Raw genomic sequence first — 11,473 nt, forward strand, 5'->3', positions numbered from 1 at the left:
CTGGGGAGTGACAGGTGCCGTTTCCTGGCATACCGAGGGTGGGGCGGGAGTGGGACACAAGTCTGGGACTGCTTGGGACGTGGGATCGAAGGGGTGCTCGGTTTTCTCATCTGCAAAATGGGCGTGATGGTAATACCTAGCTCAGAGGCTGGGTGAGATTTGGATGAGACCGAGTGAGGGGAGTTGGGGTGGGGGTGCCTGCTGCTGCCAGGCCAGTGGGATTGGTGGGAAATCCAAGTCTGGCTGGCTGAGTTGGGTGAGCCAGGACTGCAGGACCTTGGCTGAAGGAAGCAGGGTGTGTAGAGGTGGGGGCAGCAAACGTGGCTTAAAAACTAACGCAGCACTGTGAGGAAACCCCCAAGCCTGCTTGCGCCCTGGGCATGAGTGGGTGGCCGATCCCCGGGTGGTTGGAATGCCCCGTCCACTGTCCTCCCAGCTCACCCACCCTGGACCCAGAGGTTGAAGTCTTAGACCCACCCACCTCCCCAAGCTGACTCAGCCCCTGGAGCAGAGGGCATAACTGGCTGGGGGTACAAAGGGCAGCGGGCACACAGTTGAGCGGTCACAGCTGCGGGCAGCCTCTTGAACCCCTGCTGGCCTGCCCCCGGGACACCTGAGCCTCTGTTTATCTTCCCTCTCCGGTGGCTGCAGAAGAGCCAGCCTGGCACAGGGCCAGCCAAGCGTGAACTGGGCCATGTGCATGTTTTCCTGCTCCACTCCACCTCTCACAGTGTCACGATTACCTCCTTTCACCGAGACAGCCTTGGTCCCACGGCTGCCATCACACCACGCACCCTGTCACATGCTGTCACACACAGGGCCGTATCCACTGATATGCACTTAGTTTTGCCCACGCAGTGGCACTTCACTCGATCACACGCGGTCGCATATGCTCCCTTCCGACTTGGAGTCTTCGTCTCTGGCACGTTGTCGGGGCACCTGCTCTGTGCCAGGATGGGGGCAGAAGAACCCTGCGAGTTGGCAGGGAGAATCTCCCTAAGGCGGTGAGGCAGGAAAAGGGGGGAACTCGCGGGGGCGGGGGGAGGGGAGAGGCAGGGGATGGCTCCCGTGGACGGCGCCCTCTGGGAGTGGCCGAACTGGCGGCGGGGCCCAAGGGGGACCTGCAGGGGGCGGGGCGGGGGCGGGGCGGGGCCTGCAGGGGGCGGGGCCCGCCGCCCTCGCCCTGGAGCGTGGGGCCGAGCTGGCGGCGGCGGCGGCGGCCGAGTGGCGGGGTCTGGAGTCCGAGCCTCGGGTAACGCGGCTGGCCGGGGACGGGGCGGGGCCCGCCGACGCGGGAGGGCCTGGTCGCCGTCCTGGGTCTCCGCCTCCCGGGCCCGTGCCTGGCCACGTGGTGGGCGGGCTTGGGCGGGCCTGGGCGGGCCTGAGCCCTTGACCTCGCCGGCCCCGAGCGCGGGCCACAGGCCTCGCGGGCGCTGAGAGGAGGGCGCGGCCTCCGGACCCGGACCGAGCGAGGCGGGGGGGGGGGGCCCTGGAAAAAGGTAGAGGGATCTGGGGCGCCCTGGCATGAAAAGCCAGGAAGATTTTGAGGAGGGCGCGGGTCTCGATGTCTGTGTTCAAACCTGCCTCAGCTACTCTCTAGCTCTCCTGGAAGCTCTGAGGCTCAGTTTTCTCCTCTGTAAAATGGCAGCAACTTTGGGGGAGGCGGGGGGAATTAAACAAGAAAATGTGTTGAAAGCAGCCCGCAGAGCCCTTGAAACAGAACGGGGGCTCCATACCAGAGTGCCCTCGTCCTGTGGCTGTTACAGGGACCCGCCCTGGGGAGGGGCTGGGTGCACATCCCCGGGAGGGGTCGGCAGCCGCTGGCTTTGTCCCCAGCTCACCGCGTGCACAGCAGCATGGCCGGCAAGGGGCCCCAGGACGAGCACCCGGCTGTGACACTCTTCCGCCAGTACCTGCGCATCCGCACCGTCCAGCCCGAGCCCGACTATGGTGAGAGCGCGGTGGTTCCAGAGCCTGCAGTGAGGGCGTGAGGAGCCAGGGCCACCTCCAGGCGGGTCACCCAGCTGAGCCCCTCTCTTCTGCCGCACATGACTCCTCCCCACTTCTCCAGGGACTGCAGCAGCCCCCCTTTCCCCAGAGGCTGTGCTGCTCCAGAAGTTTCTCCTGGTTGTTGGTTAAAGAACAGCCTCATCACCTCACTTCCCAGATGGGAGATAGTGCAGGAAGGAGGGAAAGAGAAGCCCCTGGAGGCCTTAGGGAATCAAGCTTGGTGGCGGGGAATTTGGTATATGGGTCCAAATCCCTGCTCTGTGATTTCCCAGCTGGCAGATGTTGTCTCTCTGCCTCAGTTTCCCCATCTTTAAAGGAAGTCCAGCCCTGGACTTCTTGCTTGGCCTTCCACAGAAGGTCACTTGGCTGGCCAAAAAACTCCTCTTCCTTGGGGACAGAAAGCATGTGGAGCTGTGTTGGGGAGTGGCAGCCTGGGGCTGGGACTGCTCCCACCTCTGAGTGTGCCCCTCCCACCCCCCATCCCCCAGTTCGTCCTGGGCCTGTGGGGTCCATGGGTGGGCAGGAGAAGCCCTTAGCTCTTCTAAGACTCTGTTCCCAGGGGCGGCCGTGGCCTTCCTGGAGGAGAGAGCCCACCAGATGGGGCTGGGCTGTCAGAAAGTGGAGGTGAGCCTGGGGCCCCGAGCGGGGAGGGGAGGGAGTCTGCAGTACCCTCTCACTGCACGGATCACCCCCTCCTGACCCTCCTCAGGTGGCACCTGGCCGTGTGGTGACCGTGCTGACCTGGCCAGGCACCGACCCCGCGCTCTCCTCCCTCCTGCTCAACTCCCACACAGATGTGGTGCCCGTCTTTGAGGTACGTGCGGGGTGTGCGTGCAGGCTCTGGGGATGGAGGCGGCCAGACACCCTCAGAGTGCCCACGTTTCTCCACGCAAGCTGCCTGCCCTCAGCAGCGATTCAGTGCCCGGGATGGGGGTGAAGGCAGGGGGCAGCTACGCCCCCAGCCCCTGCACGTCACCCTTCCCCTACAGTGGGCTCTTAGGGCAGAGCCACAGTTGACCAGAGTGGGTCAGTGAGTAAATCTGGGGCTTGGGGCTCTCCTCGCACCCCTACCCCCAGGAGTCCTGGAGTCATGACCCCTTTGAGGCCTTCAAGGACGCTGAGGGCTACATCTACGCCAGGGGTGCCCAGGACATGAAGTGTGTCAGCATCCAGTGAGTGTCTCCCACTCCCAGTCCCCAACAACGACTGTCAGCCCAAGAGATCCACCCAGGGCCTGGGGTATACCTTGACCTCTTACCTTGGGCAGGAATTACTGCCCTGACCACTGCGTGGGTGGGGGCACTGAGGTCCAGATAGGGGCTGGGACTTCCCAGAGTCCCCTGCCAGGATGTGGCAGAGCAGGGTCCAGGGCCCGGAGTGCCACCTGCTGGGTGAACTGGAACACCTGTCAGCCCCCCAGCACCTGGCTCTGCGTCCCCTTCACTGCCCACCCAGGTACCTGGAGGCTGTGAGGAGGCTGAAGGACGAGGGCCACTGTTTCCCCAGAACCATCCATATGACCTTTGTGCCAGGTAAGAGTGACTTGGGGAGGGGGGAAGGGTACCTGGAGGAAGCGCAGAGGGTGTGTTGGGGGGAGGGCCTTCCCTCTCGTGCCCCCGCCTTCTCCACAGATGAGGAGATCGGGGGTCACCGAGGCATGGAGTTGTTCGTGCAGCGGCCGGAGTTCCAGGCGCTGAGGGCTGGCTTTGCCCTGGATGAAGGTGAGCAGCGCTGAGGCCAGGCAGGACGTCAGGAGGCTGCTCTGGGAGACCAGGCCGCTCTGCCCACTGACCCCCATTCCCTCCTCAGGCCTGGCCAACCCCACCGACGCCTTCACTGTCTTCTACAGCGAGCGGAGCCCCTGGTGTGAGTATGGGCTGGGGGGGGGGGGTCACTATACAAATGGGAGACGAGGCCAGAGCAAGAGGGACCTGCCGAGGGCCACGAAGCGAGCCGGAGCCTGCGCCGGCCTTGAACCCAGGGCCTCTGCCTCCTTCCTGTCTGGGTTTCTCCTTCCTGATTCCTCGGTCACGAGCTTCTTGGAAGGGAGGCCCTGACTGTAAGCAGAACTAGCTCTCCACTGATGGCCCTGAGGGGGCTCTGCCCTGCCAGAGGAGCTTGGGATGAGAGGGAAACCGAGGCCCTCCCAGGGCTGCTGTGCCTCCCCGGCCTGAAGGACCGCCCCCTCACCTCCCCAGGGGTGCGGGTCACAAGCACCGGGCAGCCGGGCCATGGCTCACGCTTCATCGAGGACACGGCAGCAGAGAAGCTGGTGCGTGGCACGGGAAGGGGGTGGGGGATTTGGAAGCCCTATCGGGGACCCCTCACATCGACGCTCACCCTCTCCTAGCACAAGGTCGTGAGCTTGATCTTGGCATTTCGGGAGAAGGAGAGGCAGAGGTGAGGCAGCCTGGGAAAGGGGAGCTCGGGGAGGCTATGCAGGTGACGAGGGCGGCTGAGCCCCTTTCTTCCCCCTGGCTCACCCCTTGCTGCTCCTCCCCCGTCCCGCACCGCAGGCTGCAGTCAAACCCCCACCTGACCCAGGGGGCTGTGACTTCCGTGAACCTGACCAAGCTGGAGGGCGGTGTGGCCTATAATGTGGTACCTGCCACCATGAGCGCCAGCTTCGACTTCCGCGTGGCACCTGATGTGGACCTGAAGGTGCCACCGCACCCGGGTTTGGAGGAGGGAGCCCCAGTCTTCAGTCCTGTCCCGGAGGCTCGGGAGAGCCTGAGGGGTCAGCGTATCTCTCTCTTCTTAGGCTTTCGAGGAGCAGCTGCGGGGCTGGTGCCAGGCGGCTGGCAAAGGGGTCACCTTCGAGTTTGCTCAGGTATCGGCTTAGAACTGGGGATGGGGTACTTCAGGGAGCCTGGGGGGCTGGCTCGCCACGTGTGACACAGTAGGAGTGTGTGCTTAATGTGTCCACACGGGTCTTGGTGTTTCTTTAGCTATGAGAGACACATTTGCTGCTCCTAGCCTAGCTGTGGAGGCACGGCTGAGAGCCAGGGGATACTGTGGGAAGTGAGGGGCACCGCAGCTCTTGCCCTCGTGCTCCTTACAGCCTGAAGGGCGGAGGTAGACATAGTCAAATATTTAGATAAAATACAGCAAATACATGGTCCAGAAAAGGGTGTGACCCCATCCCCCAAGAGCCTGGAAGTGGAAGTCAGAGGGATCTGGGAGAGCCCGTCTTGAGGGGCGCCAGGGCTAGTTCTGAAGGGTGACGGGAGGTAAGTAGATGGGAGGGCATGGGAGGGTCCCAGGCCTGGGGCCTTTGAGGGCCTGGCGCTGGACTGGCCATCTGGGGCCCCATGATGAGCAGGGCAAGACGCCCAGGCCCCTGTCCTGATCCTTTCGACCTTTTCCTCCCCACAGAAGTGGACGGAGTCCCGAGTGACATCTACAGATGCCTCAGACCCCTGGTGGGCCGCGTTCAGCGGGGTCTGCAAGGACATGTGAGTGCACTGGCACCTGTGCCCTCCTCACCCAGCTCAGCTCCTGACCCTTCTGTGCCCGCTCCCACCCTCCCCCATCTCCCCTCATTCACAGGCTCTTCTCCCCACAGGAACCTCACTCTGGAGCCTGAAATCTTCCCTGCTGCCACCGACAGCCGCTATCTGCGCGCAGTGGGTCCCGCGCACCGCAGCCAAAGCGGTGGGGGTGGGGCAGAGGGGTGGGCCTGAATCCAGCCCTCCCCTGATGGCTCTCCTCCTCGCCCCCTGCAGGTAGGGGTCCCAGCCTTGGGCTTCTCGCCCATGAACCGCACTCCCGTGCTGCTGCACGACCACGACGAGCGGCTGCATGAGGCCGTGTTCCTCCGTGGGGTTGACATATACACACGCCTGCTGCGTGCCCTGGCCAGCGTGCCTGCCCTGCCCAGCGACAGCTGAGCCGCACGCTTCCTGACCTCCAGCCTGGAGCTTCCACACCGACCGGTGCCAAGGATGCCCTTTCTGTCTCTGCGACAATAAAGTCTGAGTGGACAAGGGCCGCCTCTGAGGGACTAACAGTCCTGCCCCACCACCCCACACTGCTCTGGGCCCCCTAACATACCACGTCTATCCAGTACCACCAGCAACAAGGGGCTGTTCTCAGCGGCCGTCAGACCCACATCTGACCCAAAGTCAGGAATACCATCCCCATTTTAGAGAGGGCGCCCCTCCTGGCTTCATGGGACACATTCAGGACCTGGAGACAAAAGGAACAGAAGTGGGGGCCAAGCTAGGCCTGTGGCAGATGTGGGACACACCAAGGGCAGCTGGCAAGGCAGGACTGCAAGCACTTGTCAAATCCTCAGGCTGACAGAAAAGGGATGTGGCCCCTGCCCTGGTGTTGGGAGAGCAGGCGACAGTGAGGCAGAGGTCTAATAGGCCAGGGGTAATGGGTCAGTGTGTGCATATGGGCCCCAGGCAGTGCTAAGAGCCAGCCGGGCCCCAGGAGCCAAACCTGCTCCTCTAGCTGGTCTGGACCTCCATATGAACTCGGGGCAGAGGAGACAGGGAGGGCTGGCTTTTGAAGTCACCAGTGGTGGCCGGGGGGAAATCCAGGGCCAGCCACCTGTGCCCTGCAGGCTTAGTATAACACTCTCAGCACTATTCCCCGCTCCCTGCTCATGGACTTCTGCTAAACCAGGCCTGTCAAGGGCTTCATTTTTCCTGAGCCCTCAGAACTGCACAATGAAGCAGGTTCCACTGGTTCTGACCCATTTGACAGAAGCAGAAACTGAAGCTGAGCTACAGCTTACCAAGGCTACACACCTTGGAAGTGAAGGAATCAAGGTTGAGCCTCAAGCATTTGAGAAACAATTTAAAATCCTATCTTCACCCAGGGCAGGCTCCATCTCGGCACCTGCCTCCAGAAAGCCTGCCCCGAGTGGATCCACGAGCATCACAGGGGAGGATGTGAGGGCAGTGGCTGGCTGTGACCTTAAGAATGCCTAGCCGAAGCCCCTGAGTGTGGGGCCAGGGCCTAGCCTCCCCTCACTCACAGCGGAGCTTCCTGACAGGGCTCGCTCCTCCCTAGGGCAGGATGCCTTGTGAAGCGCTGCCTTCACACCCCGTCCAAGGTGCCGCAACATGGGCCTGGCTCTGGAAGCCAGCCCAGCCTGGGGACCTAGGGCTACGCCAAGGAAGGCCTGTCTCCCTCTGGCTGTCCAGAACAGCCAGTGGACCAGGCCACGTCCAGAGAACAAAGCCATCCCTCTTCCAAGACCCACCCTCATTTGACACCCCCTGGGGAGGGGCAGTTGATCAGAGTATGCCAGGATTGCAATCAAACGCTAGCAAAACTGCAGCCCCAGCCCTGGCTGGGTGATCTCCTTAAACCTCCTGGGCCCCATGGGCCAAGTTCAAATGCTAACTCCAACTTTTAGTAGCAATGTGACCTTGAATATTTTTCCTCACCTGTGCCTATTCACCAGCATAACAGCACCCCATTTGAGCCTCCCAAGTGCCCACGTTTTAGACTCAAAGGCTGGCTTAAGGATTATATGGAAGAGCCCACTACCCCACAGCTGCACTGAGATGACACAGCTGGTCCAGGGGGTACAGCAGGGTTTCTCCTATCCTCTGCAGTATTTCATGAGCATGCCTGTGGGCCTCTCCTGGGCCCAGTTAGGCAGGGCCAGCACTGTCCTGTCTTTAGGGTCCCTGGCACTCAGGGAGGATCAGCATAACCCAGAGCAACAGATGTTGGCCAGGAGCACTGGGACCAGCGCGGCCTGGAACACCCTGGGCCACAGTGCAGCTCTCCAACACACGCACACCCCTCCTCGCAGGAGGACTATCAGACCTAAAACGGGCAGCTGGCAACTGCTTCCCATGTACTAGGGCCCCTCTTGAACACCAGGGCCCCGTTTCCCGATTCCCACCCATGACCCACCACCCAATCAAAGAAAGCTCAACTCTTCTCCCCACATATATGGAGGAACCAACATTTGAGAGCCTCCTACACCCCAGGATTGTAGACACAGGCAGACTGACAGCTCCTGCCTCAAGTTTATTTGTACAAACAGCACAGGAGGACCCCAGCCCCATGCAGATGGCAGCCCAGGGGTCACACCAGTCCTTCCATCCTCTCGCCCTGGTAGACAGAAGGCTCTACTCAGGCGCCTTCGTGGGGGCCTGGGCACCTTTGGGAGCCTGACCAGGAGCAGTAGCCTGAGCTGGAGCCGCAGCCTGGGCCTTGGTTTGATCCTTGGCCTTGGACTTTGGTCGGGAGAGTCTGAGACCCTTGGCAATGCGGGCACGAGCACGCTTCCCAAGCTTAGGGTGGGCAATGTAGGCAAGTCGATTGAGCTTGCGGCTGCCACTCTTTGGGATCTTGGGCTTGACCTCCTTGGGCTTTACGAGGGCCTTGATGGCCTCTGCACGTGCACTCATGGCCTTGGCATTGTTGGCCTGCATCTTCTTCAGGCCCTTCTTATTGTGCTTCTTGGCAAAGCGCATGTTCCTCAAGAACTTGGGGTCCACCTGGAAGACAAGAAAAATACAGGGTTTCAGTGCAGGACGTGGATGTCCCCAAGTCACCCCTGGTATCCCTCTCCAGTGATGCCCAGGAGAAAATCAGGCCCCAGTCAAGGTCTGCTGAAGGCTCAGCATTCTAAAGACAGCATGAAGAGTCAACCTTGGTAAGCGGATGTGGCTCAAGCAACTGGGCTCCCGTCTACCATACAGGAGGTCCAAGGTTCAATGCCCAGGCCCAGGGCCTCCTGGTGAGAGCAAGTTGACCCGTGTGGCAAGCTGGCCCACGTGGAGTGCTGCCCCGCACAGGAGTACTGCCGCAACAAAAAGAGAGACACAGAGGAGAGATAATAAGAGACACAGCAGACCAGGGAGCTGAGGTGGTGCAAGAGAATGACTGCCTCTCTCTCACTCTGGAAGGTCCCAGGATCAGTTTCCGGAGCTGCCTAATGGGAATACAAGCAGACACAGAACACACAGCAAATGGACACAGGACAATGGCAGGAGAACGGGAGAAATAAAATCTTTAAAAAAAAAAAGTCAACCTTAAATACAAACAAACATTCAACCTTTAGAGATTCTCTCCAGAAAAAGATGTTAAGAATACCCCAGGGAACCCATGCTCCACCCTGCTAATACTGCACACAGACCGTATTTCAGGGCCACATCCGACGCACAGCCGAGTTAAACACGCATGCCGAAGGAAGGAACAAAGCTGCCCTCCCTGCCAGGGCTCGACCTTCTTACAGAAGGGTATCAGCCTCATTTTCTCTGAAACCCCCTCGGAGTGTAAGATGAATACTATGTCTGGTGTAACACACTGACAAGAGATGAGGGAGAATGAGAGATCAAGATGGAGAAACTGAGACCCAGCAGTCCAGCAATCCACTCCATGGATCAGAGCGCAAAGGTACAGGGGAGGAGCAGGCTGGGAACAACTCAGCTCTTCTCACCCATGGCGAAGGCTTTCTCCCCCTGGCCCTACAGCCTCACCGATCTCAGCTTATTCTTAGAACACCCTGATAGACGGGAGCTGTTCCCAAGCCCAGCACCGGGTCAGATCAAAGGGATAAGGCTGGACAATATAGAATGAAAAGTCAAAAAGGTGCTGTGTACAGACAAAGCTTCATTATGGACAGAGAAGGACTTGACATAAAGGTAAAAGCTGCCTAGGTAGAGAAAAGAATTGTGGGCTGTGAAAAGCCAGGTAAGACCAGAGACAGTAGCTGGAAAAAGGTCCCACGAAAGGACCTGATTGTACAACTGGAAGTGAGAAGGGAAAAGCTTCAATTTGATTCAGCGCACACACTCACCCCTTTAAGAGATTCATATCTTTGTGATCTGGGCTTCTTGATGCCATTTCTGTGCCATTTTCGAGCTGCAGGGAAAAAGAGGAATTAGGACCACAAAGGAGATTCACTCTGATAAGACTATGCACCATCACAGATGGCAAGCCTAGGAGACCCCCTCTTTCCCAGAGGAGGTCTTCTTGAGCTCTGGGTAACCCCTACCACTAAATGCAAAGCATGGTGGGTACCTCGAATGGATCCCTGGCTTTAAAATAAGAATCCCAAAGATAATACTGGCTGAAAACAAAACCGGCTCCGGGCCCTGGGTGGAAACACCCCCCTTTGTAGACACCCCAACCCCCAGCATCCCTAATTCCATCTGGCCAGGATCTGGGACCTGGACCTGGAGGCTGGGGCAGGAAAACTTACATTGGTTGTGCGTGGTGTGGTTCTTGGACTTGGCCATGTCTGCACCTGGACAATGAGAGGAGACATCAGGTCTGGCTGCTCGTTGGGCTGGGCCTCCTTCTGCTCCCCGACTTGGGAGAGAATGAAGGTAGAAGCCAAGAGACTGCAGCAGACAGCTGGATCTGCGACCCCCACCCGCCGCCCCGACTCACTCTGCACGGAACAGCGCGGGTACCCGCCTCCCAAACCCAGGTACGGTGTCCGAAACCTCCCTGCAGGCCCCCCCCACCCCCGGAATTTGCCTCCCTCCCCAAATCCGAGTTCTCCCGCCTCCCCCTCATGCCATTAGGAACGGCGGGCACCACTCCCCACCCTGCGGCCTGTGTTCCCACAGCCACGTGATAGGCCACCCATGCACCCACCACCCCACCCCGGGGCCGCGGATGGCGCTGGATGCCGTGCAGACAGCTCTCACCCGCGCCAGTAGCTCCCGGAGCGCCTGGGACCGGAAGAGAAAGGAGCCTGCGGTGCAGCACGGGAAATACGGTCGATGAGGCCGGAAGGTGCTACTGTAAGAGTCCCCCCGGCACCCCACGCGCCGGAAAGGAAAGTTCCGAGAACAACGCGGGCTTAAGCCGGAACGAGAGGCGGTGCTACCGGCCAGACCCACCCTCTCCGGGCTGCCAACCTGGCTCAAAGGGCCTTGGTCTTATTAGCGGTCCTGAGAAGGAAGGGAGTCCTTGAGGGCTGTTCGGCAGAGTGACTTTTTAAAAGTACCCTGGCTACTGCATGGAGAATGGACTGTAGGGGGCAGAGGAGAAGAAGCTGTGAGGAGGATGGTGCAAACGTCCATGGGAGATGGACTTCATCAATTTTTAAAACTTTTGTGCCATAAAAGACGTTATCAGGAGTGGGTATAGCTCAGTGCTTGAGTGCCTACTTCGCATGTACCAGGTGCAGGATTCAATCTCCGGTACCCCCTAAAAAAAAAAAAAAAAAAAAAAAGAAATCAAGAAAGTGAAAAGACAACCTATAAAAAGAGAAAATGCTTCTAAACCATATATCTGATGAGATGTAATATCCGAAATACATAAAGAACTACAACTCAACAGCAAAAAGACAATCTAAACAAAAAATGGGCCAAAGATTTGAATAGACATTTCTCCAAAGAAGATATTCAAATGGTCAAGAAGTATATGAAAAGATGCTCCACATACTAGCCATTAGAGAAATGCAATTTAAAACTACAATGAGATAATAATAGAATGGTTTGTGGGGAAAATATGCCAAATAAAAGCGATGGGT

General features: G+C 59.1%; 2 protein-coding genes across 3 annotated transcripts; one reads left to right on the plus strand and one right to left on the minus strand.

Moving 5' to 3' along the window:
* The first annotated feature begins 1,188 nt into the window (after positions 1-1,188).
* On the plus strand, positions 1,189-5,998 carry ACY1 (aminoacylase 1). Of its 2 annotated transcripts, none has more exons than XM_004465742.5 (15): positions 1,189-1,252; positions 1,837-1,950; positions 2,570-2,634; positions 2,720-2,824; positions 3,088-3,182; positions 3,466-3,542; positions 3,642-3,731; positions 3,820-3,876; positions 4,209-4,282; positions 4,361-4,410; positions 4,527-4,671; positions 4,772-4,840; positions 5,386-5,465; positions 5,576-5,636; positions 5,736-5,998. In XM_004465742.5, exons 2-15 carry the CDS (start codon positions 1,857-1,859, stop codon positions 5,898-5,900), a joined length of 1,227 nt encoding a protein of 408 aa, XP_004465799.1. In that variant the 5' UTR covers positions 1,189-1,252; positions 1,837-1,856; the 3' UTR covers positions 5,901-5,998. The 2 variants fall into 2 exon arrangements, with proteins under 2 accessions (XP_004465799.1, XP_004465798.1); XM_004465741.5 differs by lacking the exon at positions 1,189-1,252 and adding an exon at positions 1,389-1,499.
* A 1,989-nt stretch (positions 5,999-7,987) lies between these two features.
* On the minus strand, positions 7,988-10,754 carry RPL29 (ribosomal protein L29). Its single transcript, XM_004465739.4, has 4 exons — positions 10,644-10,754; positions 10,190-10,234; positions 9,785-9,849; positions 7,988-8,480 (listed from the first exon to the last, which is right to left on the minus strand). Exons 2-4 carry the CDS (start codon positions 10,224-10,226, stop codon positions 8,109-8,111), a joined length of 474 nt encoding a protein of 157 aa, XP_004465796.1. The 5' UTR covers positions 10,227-10,234; positions 10,644-10,754; the 3' UTR covers positions 7,988-8,108.
* Between the last annotated feature and the right edge of the window lie 719 nt (positions 10,755-11,473).

Source organism: Dasypus novemcinctus, chromosome 26, assembly GCF_030445035.2.
Source record: "Dasypus novemcinctus isolate mDasNov1 chromosome 26, mDasNov1.1.hap2, whole genome shotgun sequence".
NCBI lineage: Eukaryota > Metazoa > Chordata > Mammalia > Cingulata > Dasypodidae > Dasypus > Dasypus novemcinctus.